Raw genomic sequence first — 18,069 nt, forward strand, 5'->3', positions numbered from 1 at the left:
GCTCACTCTTTTGCAGGAACAATGGCTCGCCTAACTGAAGAAGACATCCTTCGATTTCGCCGCGAACAACAGGCTGCTCGCGAAAAAAGGAACCCCGCGAAGTCGGTGGACGAACACGCCACCAACCACTCTGGTACTGAATCAGGCCGCCCCGTAAAAAAGAAAAAGAAGAATGAAGATCCTACCTCTATCAAAAGCAAAGCCTCGAACCAAACCTCACTGGAGAAGTTCATGGCCAAAGGCGAATCTGCGTTGGTGAACAAAGGCTGTTCATCAAGCACCCCACCCGTTTGCTGGAAAAACTTGCTGAAAGAGTTTGAGGAATTATCCTCGGATGATGTAACTTCAATTTGGGACTCCAAAATTGATTTCAAATCCCTGGTGGAAACAAATCTGGTGTTCGAGGCGGACCGTGATAAGATGAGGAAACTAGGTTTGAAGGAAGCTTGTCAAGCCATGATGACAAAGGGCTTGGAGATTGCTGCTATCTCCAAGATGATCGACCTTGAATCAGCCGGATTCGATGGTCTCGCTTCAGCCAAACTTGTTGAAGAAAAGGAAAAAGAAATTGGAAAAATGAAAGCTACAATCAAGTTGCTGGACAAGTCGAACAAGGCGAATGAAAAGAAAGCCGCGGATTTGGCTTTAGAGTTGGAAAAAATGAAGAAAACCTCTGATGAAAACAATGCTACCCTCTAAACCTTGAATGAGGAAAATGAAAAAATCAAGGCTGACTGCGCTCAATTGACTACTGTGCATAATCAAATGCTTGAAGAAAATTCCCAGATGAAAACCGAAATTGCTGACTTGAAAATTTCCGTTCTGGATCAGTTTGAAGCTGGATTTTCTAAAGCACTTACTCAAGTCACTTTCCTTAATCCTGACCTGGCGATCAACTTGACGGGAACAGACCCTTACGCCCGCATTGTTAATGGCAAATTGATCGGCCCGGATAACGCGGATGAGGAAAGAGTTGATGAAGAAGAAGAAAAAGAGGAAGAAGAAAACCAAGAAGATGATGAAGGAAATGTCAACAACAAAGAAGGAGGTGGCGAAACTATCTGAATGATCTAGGCTCTGAGTTTGTTAGCCCCTTCTCTTTCAACCGACAATGTAAAAGGCTACAGGCCTCTTCTGCTTTAAATTACTCAACGTTCCTTACCTTATGTAACAATTTCCTTTATCATAATGAAATTTTCTTCAGTATCCACATGAGTGCCCTCTATCTAATTGTTTCGCCCAATCAACTGTAATAACTTCTGAAATTGTCATAACTTCTATAATAACACTATCCCTTACTCACCCAAACAACTATCACAATAACTAATTCTATAACTAAGCATATCCTTATTTAGTCACCTGGATTATCATATGACTCAAAAAATATAAGCATAACTTTACCTAGTTATTCAAGTTATCATATAACTTCAAAATATAACTTAACATAAATAACGTTTACTAACCTTTCACCCGAATCAGTCCGCCTTCGTCATTTAATTGAACTCGTTACTCTCACATTTTACTGTACATAGTAAAATACTCTGGAATATATCTCTTTAAATGTTATAAAATTTAAACTTAATCAACTACTTTGGAATCATAAGGCCTTTGTGTATATAACTTAGTCAAATTTTCATTTTTGACATAGTTATTATTCATGGAAATCAAAGTCAACATATTTGATTTCATTGGTATGCTCGCGTGGAGACTTGTGCTTAGTTTGGACAAGCTTAAATCCAATTTAAGACTGTGCTTATGAATTCGTGGCCGGATGCTCTTGTTTTAAGAGACTTACTTTTTTCTCAATTGTCTGACGTCGCCCAATTGATAGACCTTAGTTGATAAGTTTCCGCTATGGGTAAAAGAAATAAGTAAAATGATACGCCCTTGATCATTTTAAAAAGGTTATGCCTCGTTAAAAACTCTCCCGCCTGGGGTAGAGAAAAGAGTGCACACCTGTTATTCATTAGTAATTGATGCCTCGTTAAAAACTCTCCCGCCTGGGGTAGAGAAAAGAGTGCATCAAATCTAGTCTTACACAACAAACATAGTCTTAAACGATACAACCAACAAACGTAGACTTCAACACACACAAACTGAAACAACAAAACACAGTCTTGGACAAACATACACTGAAACAAACTGTACAACACAAAACAAACCGAACGAACCACCCTGCACTTCAACTGTAATAGTAACGGAGATGCTGTGCGTTCCAAGCCCTTGGGACCCTTCGCCCCGATAACTCTTCCAAATGATACGCCCCTTGACCAAGCTCTCGCAGAATCCTGTAAGGTCCTTCCCAATTAGGTGATAACTTCGAATCATCAGGCCCCTTCGCCTTCCTACGGAGAACCAAATCACCAACTTTCATTTGCCTCGGAACCACTCTAGAATTGTATCGCCTTTCGGACCTCTGTTTTACCATTGCTTGCCTCAAACGAACTTCTGCTTGCGTTTCCTCTGCTAAATTGAGATCAACCAATCTATTCATGTCGTTCTGCTCTTCATTATAAGTCGCCACCCTGAAAGTTACATCTTGCAATTCTGCTGGGATCATAGCATCTACCCCGTAAGTCAACTTAAAAGGCGATTCGCCAGTAGTTGATTGAGGAGTAGTATTGTACGCCCAAATGACCGTGATCAACTCTTCAGCCCACAATCCTTTAGCTTCGTCTAGGAGCTTTCTAATTCCATTGAGAATGACTTTATTCGCTGACTCTACTTGACCATTTGTCTGAGGATGCTCAACTGAGGCGAAACGCATCTCAATTCCCATTCCTTCACAAAAATCCTTCACACTCCTGCTAGTGAACTGTGTTCCATTATCTAAGACGATAGTTGCTGGAACACCAAATCTGCAAACCAACTTTCTCCAATAAAACTTTTTGACTTTTTCTGCTGTTATTTTCGCCATTGATTCCGCCTCAATCCACTTAGTAAAATAGTCTACCGCAACCAAAATAAACCTGATCTGAGAACCTGCCGGAGTGAACGGTCCCAGAATATCTACTCCCCACATTGCAAATGGCCACGATGAACTTATTGAGCTAAGAGTCTCAGGCGGCGCCTTATGTAAATCTGCATAAATTTGACACTTACCACACTTTTTCACATACTCCATACAATCCCCTCGTAAAGTTGGCCAATAGAACCCTGTTCTGAGCACTTTCGCCGCCAAAGATCTTCCCCCAACATGACTTGCGCACACACCTTCGTGAACCTCAAACATGATTCTTTCCGCCTCATCCTTGGAAACACATCTCAATAAAGGTATTCCAATCCCTCTTCTGTACAATTGACCGCCTAACAATGTGTAACGACTTGCCTCGCGAATTTGATCCTTAGAAAATGTCGGCACATCAGAACCTTCTGCCTCCAAACACTTTTTGATACGCCCTATCCAATCTGAATCCGTTAAAGTTAACACCATCATTGTCTCATCTTCTTCGATACTTGGGCTGCTTAAAACTTCCTGGATGACTGATTTATTGTTTCCCGGCTTCTTGGTGCTTGCTAACTTTGATAGAATATCTGCCCTTGTATTCTCCTCGCGCGGAACATAATTGACCTGCACTATGCCTATCTGCTTTATCAATCCTTGAGCTTTCAATAAATACTTAGCCAGCTGTGCGTCCCTCGCCTGATATTCACCCTGAATTTGTCTGGAAACTATCTGAGAATCTGTTTTAATTATTATGCTCTTGACTCCCATCTCGATCGCCAACTTCAGCCCTGCAATTATAGCTTCATACTCTGCCTGATTATTGCTTGCTTTAAAGTCAAACTTGAGTGACTGCTCAACTGTCACGCCACCTGGCCCTTCTAAAATGATTCCAGCTCCACTGCCCTTGACGTTAGACGAACCATCTACAGACAAACTCCATTCACCAACTTCTATATTTTTCTCACAGGAAGACATTTCATTGACAAAATCCACCAATACCTGTGCTTTAACCAGACCTTTCTTATCAAACGTGATTTCAAATTCCGACAACTCAACAGCCCAGGAAACCATTCTTCCAGCCAGATCAGGCTTTTGCAAAACTTGACGAAGTGGCAAATCTGTTTTTACCACAATTGGAAAGCCTTGAAAATAAGGTCTTAATTTCCTGGCGGAGATGATTAAAGCTAACGCAGCCTTTTCAATTTTTTGATATCTAACTTCAGCTCCTTGAAGAGCATGACTCACAAAATATATGATCCTCACATCATCTTTACTTTCTTGCAACAAAACTGAACTAACTGCATTATCAGAAATGGAAATAAACATTGATAATGAAATACCTGGAACTGGTTTGGCTAAAATTGGTGGCCTGGATAAATGATCCTTCAAACTTTGGAACGCCTTCTCACATTCTTCAGTCCAATGAAAAGTTTTGTTCTTCCTTAAGCATTGAAAAAATGGCGCTGATTTTTCCCCAGAACACGGAAGAAACCTGGACAAAGCCGCTATTCTTCCTGTTAATTTCTACACATCTTTAACTGAAGCTGGACTCTGCATATCAAGTATCGCCTTGCACTTATCAGGATTCGCCTCAATTCCTCTCCTAGTGATCATGAAACCCAAAAACTTTCCACTTTGAATTCCAAACGAACACTTTTCTGGATTAAGTCTCATGTTATGCTTTCTTAATTCGCCAAAAGCTTCTTCGAGATCAGAACAATGTGCCATCATTTCCTCTGACTTGACCACCATGTCGTCTACATAAATCTCCATGTTCCGCCCCACCTGCTTGTCAAACACCTTATCCATCAACCTTTGATATGTTGCTCCCGCATTCTTCAACCCAAACGGCATAGTCTGATAACAATAGTTCGCCTGATTTGTCATAAAAGCTGTCTTCTCCTCATCGGGCTGGTACATTCTTATCTGGTGATACCCTGAATATGCATCCATGAGGCTAAGCATTCCGAACCCTGATGCCCTATCAACAAGCTTATCAATATTTGGTAAAGGATAAGAATCCTTAGGACAGTGTTTGTTCAAATCTGTATAATCCGTGCACATTCGCCACTTTCCATTAGCCTTCTTCACCATAACAACATTCGCCAACCAAGTTGGATACTTTACCTCCCTAATAAACCCAGCTTCCAGTAACTTATTTGTTTCCACCTTCACAGCCTCTGCCTTTTCTTCGCCCATCTTTCTTTTAAACTGAACAATAGGTTTCGCCCCGGGATTTAAAGCCAATTTGTGACATATAAATTCCGGATCGATTCCTGGTAAATCCCTTGCACTCCATGCGAACAAATCCATATTCTCAGATAATAACTTTACTAACCTGTTTTCCTGACTTGTAGTTAAATTGACACCAACTTTCAAGTTTCGCTCCCCAATCTGGATCGCCTTAGTTTCCTCTTCTGATTTCATCTTGTGCTCACTAAATCCCTCTCGAGGATCCAAAATAATTTTTGACTGTTCTAAATCCACCTCATAGACCCGATGCCCCTCTTTCACTGCCTTCTTACCCATGTGCCCATACTGCTTGAAGCTTTCTGAATAACACTTTCGAGCAACCATTTGATCAGCCTTTAAAATTCCAACTCCTCCTTTGCTCAATGGATACTTCGCCGTTAAATGTCTTGTAGAAATGATCGCCCCCAGTCTGTTTAGTGATGGCCTCCCAATAAGTACATTGTACGGTGAAGTACACTTTACTACCAAAAACTTAATAGCAAATGCCTCCGAACTCTTCCCTTCTCCAAAAACAGTCTTCAATTCCACATATCCTCGAACAAATACTTTTTCTCCAGAAAAACCCACTAAAGAACCATCATAAGGCAACAAATCAGATTCACTGAGCCCCAACTTTTCAAAAGCGTCACCATAAATCAAATCCGCTGAGCTTCCTTGATCCAAAAGTACCCTCTCAATTTCACAATCCGCAATCCTCAGCATTACAACAATTGGATCGTCTTCGTGAGGTTGTACTCCCTCAAAATCTCGCACAGTAAACGTTATATCGGGTTGATTGGTTGCCCAACTTCCCCAATCGTTAGAGTAAACAGCATTAATAGAATGAACGTACCTCTTACGAGCTGAGTTAGTCATTCCTCCGCCACGAAATCCACCAAAAATAGAATGAATTCGCCCCTTTGCTTTTCCATCTGACTGCCTATCTTGACCATCTTCCTCAATCTCTTTTCCATCTTCGGTTCGTCTTGTTGAAGTTCCTGCTTCATCTGAATTGCTTCGCCCTTCAAGCTGCTTCATATACCCAGCATTTATCAATTTATCAATCTCCTTCTTCAAAGTAAAACAGTCATCAGTATTGTGTCCTGAAATCCTGTGATACTCACACCACTTCTTCTTATCCACATAACCCGTTGACGGCTTTGGCTGTCGCGGAAAACGAATAACATTCGCCTCCAGACACGTGTGCAAAGCTTCAGTCAAATTAACCGCCAATGGAACTGCACGATCATTTTGGTTCCGAGTCCACGTCATCGAATGTCCTGGCCCACGCACTCCATACGGTTGAGCACGATTTTTAAAATTAGAACGATTCTCAAATCGTCCATCATAACGGTTACGATTGTTATACCCTGCGTTGCCACGTTCGGTCCATCCCTTCGAATATTGATCTGCAACCACGTCATCGAATGTCCTGTGATACGTGCTGATCAATATGTATATTACTTAGGCTGACCGAATCATGTATTAAATGGGCCGGGTAACCCATGATCCAGCCGGATCAAAACCCAACTATAAATAAAGAAGGACCGCCCAAGCGGCAGGGATCCTATCATTTCACGCATTTTTATTCGCTTTGTTTACTCTCGCTTGCTCTTGATATTGGTTAGCCTTAGTCTGCGGTTCCATACCGGAACAATGATCTTCACCAAACCCTATGGTGGAACAAGAATCACTCTTATTCTAGAAGAAGAAGCTTTACAATGGCTTAGGACTCTACACCCAATGTAGAAGATAAAATCCTTGTTAAGATCACAATCAAGTACAATATCACCAAAGGCTCATAGTTTTCTGGTTTCTAAAATTTGCCAGCACTTTCACTCTTTATAAATATGAAAGTTTTACTCAAAAAATTGTGTTTTATCTTTTCTGAAAATTCTGGCCTGAATTCAGATTTAAAGGATGATATTTTTTTTGACAGCAAAGGGTGATATTTATAGATTGTATGTTCAAGAAAACACAATGATTCAAACAACTGTATATATAAAATAGGTTTTGTTACGTCCCTGTGCGTTTTGATTTTGGAATCAGTTTAAACATTGTGTATTAAGACAACGGTTTAAAAACAATTTCAGTTAAAGCAAATATAAAACGATTTACTTTCAAAAAAATATAAAGCGATTTAACGTTAAGAAAAACTTAAAAAAAAAAAACGTTAAGAAAAACTGATATGTCCATAACCTTTTTTTCATCCCTTTGGTATTATAACGTTTCTGTGCCACAAGAAGAGTCATTATTGATTTACATTTTAAGAATTTTACTTCAACGTCTTTCTCTTCAAAGTTTTGGCCTTCATTTATTCTTCATTTTTTTTTAAACTAATTGGTAATGCTTCAATTTTTAAACGTTAGAAAACTTAATTTTTTTTTGAGAGACTTACCCACTTAACGTGATCTCAGAGCCTTGAAGGATTAGTCTCATGGGTGTCGGCTGTGGGAATACCTTAGGAAAAAAAAAACAAAAAACTTCATTTTTAAACCAATTAAATTTCAATTCTTTCCCCTGTACTAGAATTCAATTTGGCTTCTGAATCCAATTTACAAAGCACCTATTCGTAACCCAAATAAAAAAGCATTGTTTTATTTTTTTATTTTACTTACTTCTATAGTTATAAATACCCAAAAAAAATTCATAATTCATAACTACACAGATTTTTGTCTCCCACTAAATAAAATCATGTAAGTTTCAAAAAATTAAAAAAATAAAATAAAATCATGTAGATTTAAGTTGAAAAACAATTTAGAGGTTTTTATCTCTTTCAACTTTTTTTTCGAAAGCACAAATTGTATTTGATATAAATGAGAGGAGATAAACACGATATACACCCTCCTCAAAAAGGATAAAGAAAAACAACAAAACACCTAAGAGCCCTAAAAAACCACAACCAAGACACGAAGAAACCACCTAGAAAAGAAACCCCTAGAGCCAAGCACAAAGAAAAAAACCCAAAAAAACCACCAAAAGTTAGCCAAGCGGTCAACAAAGCCTAGCGAAGCCCGATCAAGCCTACGAAACCCACCCAGCAACTTCAAAACAACAGAAAGGAACCAAACAGAAACAAGCTCTACCCTCCCTTCGCAAAAGCTAAGAAACCCTTCTAGCCAAGATTTGAGCTGCGATCTCGCCATGGGCAATGGCGTCTGCACAATCGTATGTCAAGCCAAGACGCTTTCCCAACAGGATGACACTTCTCGCAAGAGTCATAACGCCAAAAGGGTTTGACAACTCTTCCGAAAGGACCATCAACTCTTTGCCCGTAGCCTTGACCTCATTATCGTCCAAAGACACCGCCGAACCAAGGCAAGACAACTACTGACCCTTCTTCTCGCATCCCTCATCCCTAATCTTCTTAGGCCTGCCTCGTGGTCTAGGGATTTTCACAGGCTCTATAGGTGGAGAAGGTTAATTGAGGTCTTTTCATAATTAATGAAAGCATAAAGATATATTAAAACACAAGGTAAGTTCAAATCATGTGCCTAAATATTAGTGGTCCATGTCACTCCTGTACATACCCATAATCAAAATTGTGAGTACCACAACATACACTTTGAAAAAATGTCGAAAACAACAATCTTTCTGGAATAGATGAAGTAATATTGTTTGTTGGTGGGGTGAGAATTGAGCACCATTTTAGTGCGTGTTAAGCTTCGTCGACGTGGTGTTGATGTGGATCCTAGCTGTCCTCTGTGCGGATTAGAAGAGGAGACCGTGGAGCATCTTTTCTTGCGATGTACTGTGAGTCGGGGTTGCTGGTTCGCTAGTAATCTGGGCTTGCGATCTCTCGCCGGTATGAGGATGGCTGAATTTATGGCTTGGATTGTGACTGAGATGGAGATTGAGGTTGTGGCTGATGTGCAACGGATATTATTTGCTATATGGGAGGCCAGAAATAAACTGATATTTTAGGAGAAACCTTGGTCTGTGGCTTCGATTTTGGCTCGTGTCGCTAGTCAAGTGGGCCCCCCATCGACGTCGTTCTCTTTGGCGCATGGTGGGCGGGGTCAGGGGCCAGGGAAATGGGTCCGGCCAGCGGTTGATGTGGTGAAAGTCAACGTGGATGCTGCGGTGGGAAGGGACAAGATGGCGGGTTTTGGGATGGTGGCGAGGGACAACGCCGGCGAGGTGCTCTCGGCTGCTGCGAAATTTCCAACACTTGCTCTTTCTCCAACAGTGGCTGAAGCTTTGAGTCTTAGGTGGGCTATGGAATTGTCTGTGGATCTTGGGTTCAGACGCGTTCAGTTCGAGACAGATTGCTTACCCCTCTTTCAGGCTTGGAAGAAGGCGAATGGAACTTCTTATATTTTTTTACTTATTTTCGATTGTCGTAGTTTATTTTCAGCTTTTGATTATGTTGATTTGTCTTTTGTTTGTCGCCAAGGGAACTCTTGTGCTGATTATCTTGCTCGGCGCGCCTCTACCTTTCAGAATGTTCTCTGGATAGAGGAAGGTCCGCCAGAGCTTACTAGTTTTTTGCTTTCTGATGTATTGGCTTCTATGCCGGATCCTATTTGATTTTATCTAAGGTTTTTGTTGAGTTCAAAAAAAAAATATTGAATTGAGGTAAAGGCGTAAAGCCCATTGGTCTGGGCTTTGCAAACACATTTATTGGGCCTACCTTCCATTTGAGTATCGAGCGCGATATAGAGAGAGAAAGAGAAGTGAAAGCTAGAGAGAGAGAGAGAGAGAGGATGTCGTCGACGTTGCTGGAAGTGACTCGGGCGGCACACGAGGAGGTAGAGCGGTTGGAGCGGCTGATAGTGAAGGATCTTCAGAATGAACCTACCTCCAACAAAGAGCGTTTGTTTCAGAGCCACCGCGTCAGAACCATGATCGACACCATCACCTCCTCCACTGAAAAACTCGTCAGTTTCCACCTTAGGTTTTTCGTTTTCTTCTTCTTTTTCTTCTTCCATTCCAATCTTAACTACATTGTATGTTGCAGATTGATATATATGAAGATAAAGACGGTGCGAGGAAGGACGAGATTGCTGCACTTGGAGGCCAAACTGCTACTGGAATCAATGTTTTCAGTGCCTTCTATGATAGACTCAAGGAGGTGAATTTTTTTATTTTTTATTTTTTATTTTTTTCAATTTCAACTGTGAGTTTGGAGAATTGGAGTTGTTGTTGTTGTGTGTTTTGAGTTTGGTTTCATGTTTGTGTTTTGGAATTGAGATTTGTGATGCTTAGGGTGTGTTAGGTTACTTGATTTTTGTTACTTGCTGCTTGTTTAGGTGTAATGGATTTGTTGTTTTTTGTGGTATGTGCAGATACGAGAGTATCATAGGAAGCACCCGGTTGCGCGTGTTGTTGATGCTAATGAAGATACTGATGCACTTCTTAAAGAGGAGCCTCAAATTGAGTTCAGTGGAGAGGTCTACTACTACTCTCTCTCTCTCTCTCTATATATATATATATATATATATTTATGTGTTTGTGTGTGTGTGTAATCTAGCAATGCTCTTAGAGCATGAACTATAACTGTGGTTTTCTTGCTGTTAAATTTAACTTATCCCAGTATGTGGGATACACTTTCAAAAGTACAAATTTGGAAATTCTTCATCTTTTAAGAATAGCATCGACAATTCCTTAGGAATTTTGGGTATCCCTCAGATCTGTCCCGTGCATGAATGAACCATTTAGTAGTTTATCTGTGCATCAGAAACTGGTGAAGAGAGTCTGTCTGAGCCTCTGAGCTGCCTTTTCTACTACTAAATGGTTCATTCAGAACACTTATGATGACACACTTAGTAGTCTATGCAAGTATTTTCAAAACGCAAGATGAAATCTAACATATTCTACACTGTTAGGAGAGATGATGTATCATTTCCCGTACCGATAATTTATCCCCCTGCAGCTTTTTCTAGTAACTGATTCCGTGAAATTTTTTCTTGTAGGAAGCTTATGGTCGATACTTAGACCTGCATGAATTGTATCATCAGTATATAAATTCTAAATTTGGGGAGCCAATCGAGTATTCTGCATACCTTGATGTTTTTTCGGATACAGATAAGATTCCACGTAAAATGAAATTGACCAGGTGAGTTGTGTTCTGTTAAACTAAATTTGTCTATCACTTGACATCTATGTGTACCCTAGTTCTGTATGGAATTTGTATTGGCTTCTAAGATTTTGCTATTCGATTTCTATAGGAAGTACAGGGAATACATGCAGAATCTTTTGGAGTATCTGTTATACTTTTTCCAGCGGACCGAACCCCTACAAGATATTGATCGGATTTTCTCAAAGGTGATTAATGATTATTACTGTTTTGAATGTGAAGTTTTTTTAGCATAATTTTAAGCCTCACTTTTCTGTAAGGAATTTTTTTTTTCATTTCTCTTTGTTTGGAAAGTTTTGAAGTAGAAATGCATAGGATCGGCTCTTCAAATGATTTGCTTTAGTTGTTTTTCGTCCAGAAAATTTATTTCAATGAAATCCAATGTTTTGGGCTGTCAAATTGTCTTGTCCATGCTTATAATTCTTGTGATAATTTTTCAATTTTATAATCCTTCTATTACCACACATTTTCCTCTATAGGCATGTAGTAATTGTTTATTTGGATATTTATAAATAAATTTACTCCATTTCTTCTTTCACATTATCCTATTTTCTGTAGCATTCTTCATTTTAGTAAAGCATTTTCTGGATTAAAGCTAAAATCGCATAAATATTTGTAGTGTTTTACAGTGTAATTATTATGAATAGACATTAGAAAGGATTATATTGTTTTAATCTTTTATATTCTCTTTGTTGAAGGGTAGTGGTGCCTTTATATTGCATCTTAAAGGGTGTGTATCTATTTGTAGTTACATCATTTCCATGTATTTTCATTTATCTCTTTTTATGGGAGGGAGAATCTGATATAAGTATGGCAGGTGACAGCTGAGTTTGAAGAAAATTGGCTTGCTGGAAGGGTTCACGGATGGGAGAAAGATAATCAGGAGAATGGACATGTACCTTCTCAACACGCTGCAATTGATCTAGATTATTACAGTACAGTTGAAGAGCTGATGGAAGTGGGGCCCGAAAGATTAAAGGAGGTAAAATTGAGGACTCTGTTTATGCATTCTATTAACAATGTGGCTAGTTAGGCTCAAGGGCTCACCCTTTCTTCTTATAAAGTAAATATCTTGAATTTCAATATTCATAAAGTACAGAGGTTAAGTATTGTTTCTTGCCGTTCATTGATTTGTGTAAAACATAGGTTTTTGATAACTGGTTCTTTTTTCTGCCCTGCTTTTGGATGTGATAGGCACTGGCTGCGTTGGGACTTAAGACTGGTGGCACTGTTCAGCAACGTGCAGAGAGGCTCTTCCTCACAAAGGTGATTTATATATACCTGTACTTTTATTAAAATACAAGATTACACTTTCTATTTTCTGTTTCATGTTATCTTTTTCCATCGAAGGAATAGAAATGTAGGGATTGTATTTGCCATAGTATAGTACATCAAAAAAGGCCAGTGAGTGTGTTTGGGTGAAGCTTAAAGTACTTTTATTTTGTCTTGGAAAGTCAATTCCCACATTCCTAGAAGAAAAACATCAAAGCAAATATGTGGTAGAGTTAACGTTCATGATGTTAAAGCAAAAATACTCCAAGGGATATTAAATGACGTCGTGCTTATCATTTCCTTCCAAGTTGATTGTCATAAGTCCAAACATTATTAGTCCAAAAGCTGGGAGTTTCTTGTATTCGAGTCAAAATGAAATACCTACATGTAGAGGTGGGCACAGTTTGATTATGTTTGGTAAACCAATCCCAACTGATTTGAACTGAAATTTGTTGTCTAAAGAACCAAACCAATTTTATTTTATAACAGCAAAATCTGAACCATCTAAACTGGTTTTTCCAGTTCAGTGAACTTGACTGAACCAAAATATGTAAGATTTCCAGTTTGAGCAAGTTTCAGTCTGAAACCTGATTGAACTAATGTCTTCGAATATGAGAAGTCCAGAAAAATCAAATAACTATGGAGAGAGAGAGAATATAAAAGGAAGGATGGGAGGAAACTTGTGTGAGAGAAGCAGTATTATTTCTCCTTGATAGAAGGCAGAGTCCCAGAGAAGAGGGGTTTCCTTCAGTCAATGAAATGAAACTTTGTTACAAGCTAATGTATGACTGACTTAAATATTTATGTTTGGTTATTTTAAGTTAATCAAACTTTATTGTGCTATAGAGTATAAAACTATTCATATGTCCTCACTAACTGTTCAAATTTTTGGTTAATGAACTGGTATGAGTATAAAACTATTCATATGTCCTCACTAACTGTTCAAATTTTTGGTTAATGAACTGGTATCATCAGAGCCTGGTTTAGAGTTCAATCATTGCCACTCCAATTTCCTAATAAAAAGTGGAGTTCAGCACCAGATAGGTGTACCTGTGCAATGTTCATGCTTCAAGCTCAAAGGGCTCTTGTGAGGGGTGTGTAATAAAATTATTGATGTGTCTGCAAGCTTTTGGGATAGTTGGTTGCCTGTATAACACTTAGCTGAACCACGTGGAAAAATGAAAACCAGTACGGTCATAGGATTCAGTTCCAGAAAAATTGGTTTGTTAGATGCAGTTTTCAGTTCACAGTCCCTTCTGGTTTGGTTCCACATAGCTTCCTGCTCACCCGTACCGACAGGGTCAGGCCCAAGTTGACCGTTTCTAATGCTAGTTTAAGATGTTTTTTAGTTACATTGGCTTCTCATTCAAATCCCTCTAAGTTATAACATATATAAGTACAGTCCTTGGAAAGCTAGCTTATAGATAATTGAGTCTAGGCATAATCTATAACTTTACACATCCCAGATGGTGATCTATTTAATAAAACACAAAAGTATTTTGTAGATCAAAATTAATATCAAACCCTTCAAGACCAATTTCCTTTTTATTTTGAAGAGGCCTTTAATTTTGATTCTAGTTGCTCTGTTGTCCATGAGCTATAACAATTTTTCTGTTGTTGTTCTATACAGCATACTCCTCTTGAAAAGTTGGACAAGAAGCATTTTGCTAAGGGAGCACATGGTGTAGATAAAAATGGGGTTGCTGCAGTTACTCAAGAAGATGGAAATTCAAAAGAAATTGCATCAATGGAGGCCAAAATGACAAAACTGTGTGATTTGTTAGAAGAGGTTAGCGCATGATGCATAATTTCCTCTAGTTTAGTTCTTTTGATGTTTCATATTCTAAATTGAGGCATAGACAAAGACTTCATGTGTAGAAACTTCTATCTACATGTATAATTTTTCTAACCTTTCTACAGACAATTGCTCGAACCAAAGACAATATTGTGAAGAAGCAAGCCCTAACATATGAGGAAATTGAAGCAGAACGTGAGGAGGTGAGTTAAAGCAATTACTATGATATTAGTTTTTCAAATTACAGTTTCAATAATTTTAAAAGAGTACATTTAAATAATATCTTTTGCTTGGATGCAATCAATTTAGTATATTAAATGCACATTTCTTGTTTGCTTTGAACATCTGGGGGGATGGCTTTTAGGACTGAAGTTTAAGAGCAGGCAATGATTTATATCTTCATATGAATTATCTACCGTCTCTAGATTCCAAATGATGTCCAAGATGGCTTTGGTCCACTCCATTGCATAAGTAAAGTTTAAATTACAACTTGGCCATCTATGCAAAAAGAGCAGAAAACATTTTTTTCTATGATTTCATCTCAATGTTTTATCTTGAACTTCGTATAGCCATATGTACCTTGAGCTGGTCAGGTATGGCTATTAGTAATTTAGAATATCATGAATTATCTTAGAATTTGTTTCCATATTTATTTATATTTTATGATTTATTTCCTTAGATAATTAGGATTAGGAGTCTAATATATTATTTACAAGGATTGAATATGTTTTTTGTCCCTGCACTATAGGAGATTATTGGTTTTGGTCCCTCATAATTTTTTTGTATTACTTTCGCCCCCCTTTTTTGGCAATAAACATTAGTCCTTGACACCACTTAAGTGATGCAGTGGGGGTGCTTACCTGCTCACGTGTACGACTCTTATGATGTGGATTTAGTGACTATTCTCAAAAAAAGGAAAAAATTAAAGCTTGCATGGAAATTTTCCAGTGAATTACCAAAATTGACATCCCTCTCCTACCTTTCCATCCACTGCAAACACCTTCATCGTCCCTTTCTCTCCAGAAGCACTCTCTGTCTCTCTCATTTCAATGTGAGGAATTTTCCGGGTCCACACAAAACCCAAACATGAATTGGGCGAAACCAAAGGGAACAAGCCGAACCCACAAAAATTCACTACAAAGCTCATTACTTGAGCTTAAATATCACCATCTTTTCACTGTCCCTGAGGATTATTCATCTAGAAATGTAATTTCATTTTTGACCTACCAATGAGGAAATAACTTCCTCACTTCATGGAATTTTGTGTGCACCACTGGCTTGTGTATGAATGTTTTCCTTCTCTGTTTCTGAGTGGATTATGCTGTTATATATTACATCATCGAGGTATTGTTAAGGAGAAGAAGAATGATGCCATGAAAATGATAGGGAAAAGTTATTATATAAGGGAAGAAATTACCTTATGGCGCTCAGTGAACCATCCCATTAAAACACATTGGCTTGAGAGGAGAAAAATGTATAATCTACTGTTAAGATGCATTAAACTTGAATTCTAGCTGAATGTACTGAGTGAGTATTTGTTAGTTTTTCCCCTCATTCCTCCCTTTGTGTCTTTCAAAATGATCTGGAAAATTAAATCTTTCTGTATTTTCATCATTTAAGTTTCATAGACCATACTAATGAGAAATATAAGTTTCATTCTTTTGCCTGCCCTCATTACACTTCCTGTTGTTTTGGCCATTAATTTTTATTCCTTCATTGGTTACAAATATTTCTTGTCTAACTGTACCTTATATTAAATAACTTTTGGCAGGAAGAAACACAAGAGGACTCTGAAAGCGAAGATGAGGAGCAACAGATTTATAATCCCCTAAAATTGCCAATGGGGTGGGACGGGAAGCCTATACCTTATTGGCTATATAAGCTACATGGTCTTGGTCAGGTAGTATTCAATTTCCATTAAAATCTTTGAACTGAAATCAACATATTTTCTCATTAGTCATGTCAAGCAGTCTGCATATTTGTTTTTTATTCTTGAGTCTTGGCAGTCACCTCAAATAGCTTGTGGCCTATAATATTTATCCCTTTTCTAGAGTAGCAGGGATCAGTTGAAAATAGAAGCTTTTAAAAGATAGAATTGTGATCATCTAATTTTTCTTGTTGGCAGTATTGCATTAGATAACTCCATTCGTCGAATTAAAATGGAAGTTAGGAACTTCGTTACAAGTCTGGCTCTCAATATTTGATCATTAAATAATGTAATATGCATTTCAGGAATTTAAGTGCGAGATATGTGGGAACTACAGTTATTGGGGGCGTCGGGCTTTTGAGCGACATTTTAAAGAATGGCGCCACCAGCATGGGATGCGGTGCCTTGGTATACCAAATACCAAGAACTTCAATGAAATCACGTCAATCGAGGTATGCATTTTTGTTTGTCTCATTCCCTTGCTGATAGTGAGTCTGTAGCATATCTCACTAGTATTACAAATTATTTCCATCTTCTTTGGGTCCTTGCCTAGTTGCCTTGTTATTTAATGTTATACTTGCATGTTATTTCCATCTCTGCCCTATGCTATAACTAATTAAAATGTAACGTACATTAAAACGTCAGGGTCTAACTTGATCATTCAGCATTAAACTTCTCTTGTATATACCGTATTTATATATTTGTTAAAAGTTTGAAATGTGACCTTTCAAGAATTTAAGTGCAAAATTATATTTGATTGCATGGTTTGATTTATTACTGATGTAGGTTGCAATACCTGTATCAGAATTTGTCCACTATTGTTTTCCTCTTACCCTGCAAGGAAAAAAAACTAATAGTCTGCTTGTAATCGTAGATACTGCCAATACATAGAATTTTGTTATTGTTCCTATCATGTACTTGATTATAGTTGCAAGTGCCAGTTAACTTTGTTTTATGTACTTGTCCTTGTTCAAAACACCTGAAACAACATTAAAAAGATTCATTGTGAGAAATGCTCAGGCAATGTTGAAACTGAGCACGTGAGTGTATAATATATTCGGTTTTAAAAACGAATTTAGCAAAAACACATTATCAAACCAGAATGAATTCACTTCTCGACAATCTTGGAATACTTGTGCTATTTTCTCTCTGGGACTCTGCAGTCCTTCTCAATCATTGTCCAACAAAAAAAAACTACTGTTTTTTTGTTACCTGTGACATTTAGGTATCTAACATTCTACCATGCTCTTTTGTAGGAAGCAAAAGATCTTTGGAAGAAGATACAACAAAGACAAGGAACGAACAAGTGGCGCCCCGATCTTGAGGAAGAGTACGAGGACAAAGAAGGCAACATTTATAATAAGAAGACATACACTGATTTGCAGCGCCAGGGACTTATATGAGAAAGAGAAACTTCAGAGATTTCTTTTCAATTCTTCTATTTAAAAAGAAAATTAACAATCCTGTCCTCACCTCTTCTATGAAGTGGAAGCAGTTTGTTTTCTGCAGAGTTAATAGGAGAATGGTTGTATCTTAACAAAGTAATGTGCACTAGAAGGCAGAAGAGTGGACAGACAAAGCAATATTCTGTGACTTGTGTTGCAGTTTTCTGAGAAATTGTGTACTTGTATCAATTCACACTCTAGGTTGCATAGTATCAATTCTAGGTTTTTTGGTGTCAACTAATGTCTTTATTTCAGTAGAGATCTGTGGATTATACCTTGCATGAACGTTGGACGGTGCTAACCAACTCTCAACCTTTCTCAAAAAAGTTCTTGAGCTAAAAAAAAAAATGAATAAACGCAAAAATAAATGCT

The 18,069-nt window shown here is 38.2% G+C and overlaps 2 protein-coding genes across 2 annotated transcripts; both read left to right on the forward strand.

Annotated features, from left to right (window-relative positions):
* The first annotated feature begins 9,277 nt into the window (after nucleotides 1-9,277).
* On the forward strand, nucleotides 9,278-9,709 carry LOC130744007 (uncharacterized). Its single transcript, XM_057596206.1, has one exon. It carries the CDS (start codon nucleotides 9,278-9,280, stop codon nucleotides 9,707-9,709), a length of 432 nt encoding a protein of 143 aa, XP_057452189.1.
* Nucleotides 9,710-9,824: 115 nt separating this feature from the next.
* Nucleotides 9,825-17,934, forward strand: LOC130743465 (splicing factor SF3a60 homolog). The gene is made up of 12 exons (XM_057595719.1): nucleotides 9,825-10,059; nucleotides 10,140-10,253; nucleotides 10,468-10,572; nucleotides 11,095-11,237; nucleotides 11,350-11,446; nucleotides 12,076-12,240; nucleotides 12,453-12,524; nucleotides 14,161-14,319; nucleotides 14,451-14,528; nucleotides 16,097-16,225; nucleotides 16,558-16,704; nucleotides 17,509-17,934. Exons 1-12 carry the CDS (start codon nucleotides 9,886-9,888, stop codon nucleotides 17,653-17,655), a joined length of 1,530 nt encoding a protein of 509 aa, XP_057451702.1. The 5' UTR covers nucleotides 9,825-9,885; the 3' UTR covers nucleotides 17,656-17,934.
* Nucleotides 17,935-18,069: the final 135 nt, after the last annotated feature.

The sequence above is a fragment of the Lotus japonicus genome, chromosome 1, assembly GCF_012489685.1.
Source record: "Lotus japonicus ecotype B-129 chromosome 1, LjGifu_v1.2".
Classification (NCBI taxonomy): Eukaryota; Viridiplantae; Streptophyta; class Magnoliopsida; order Fabales; family Fabaceae; genus Lotus; species Lotus japonicus.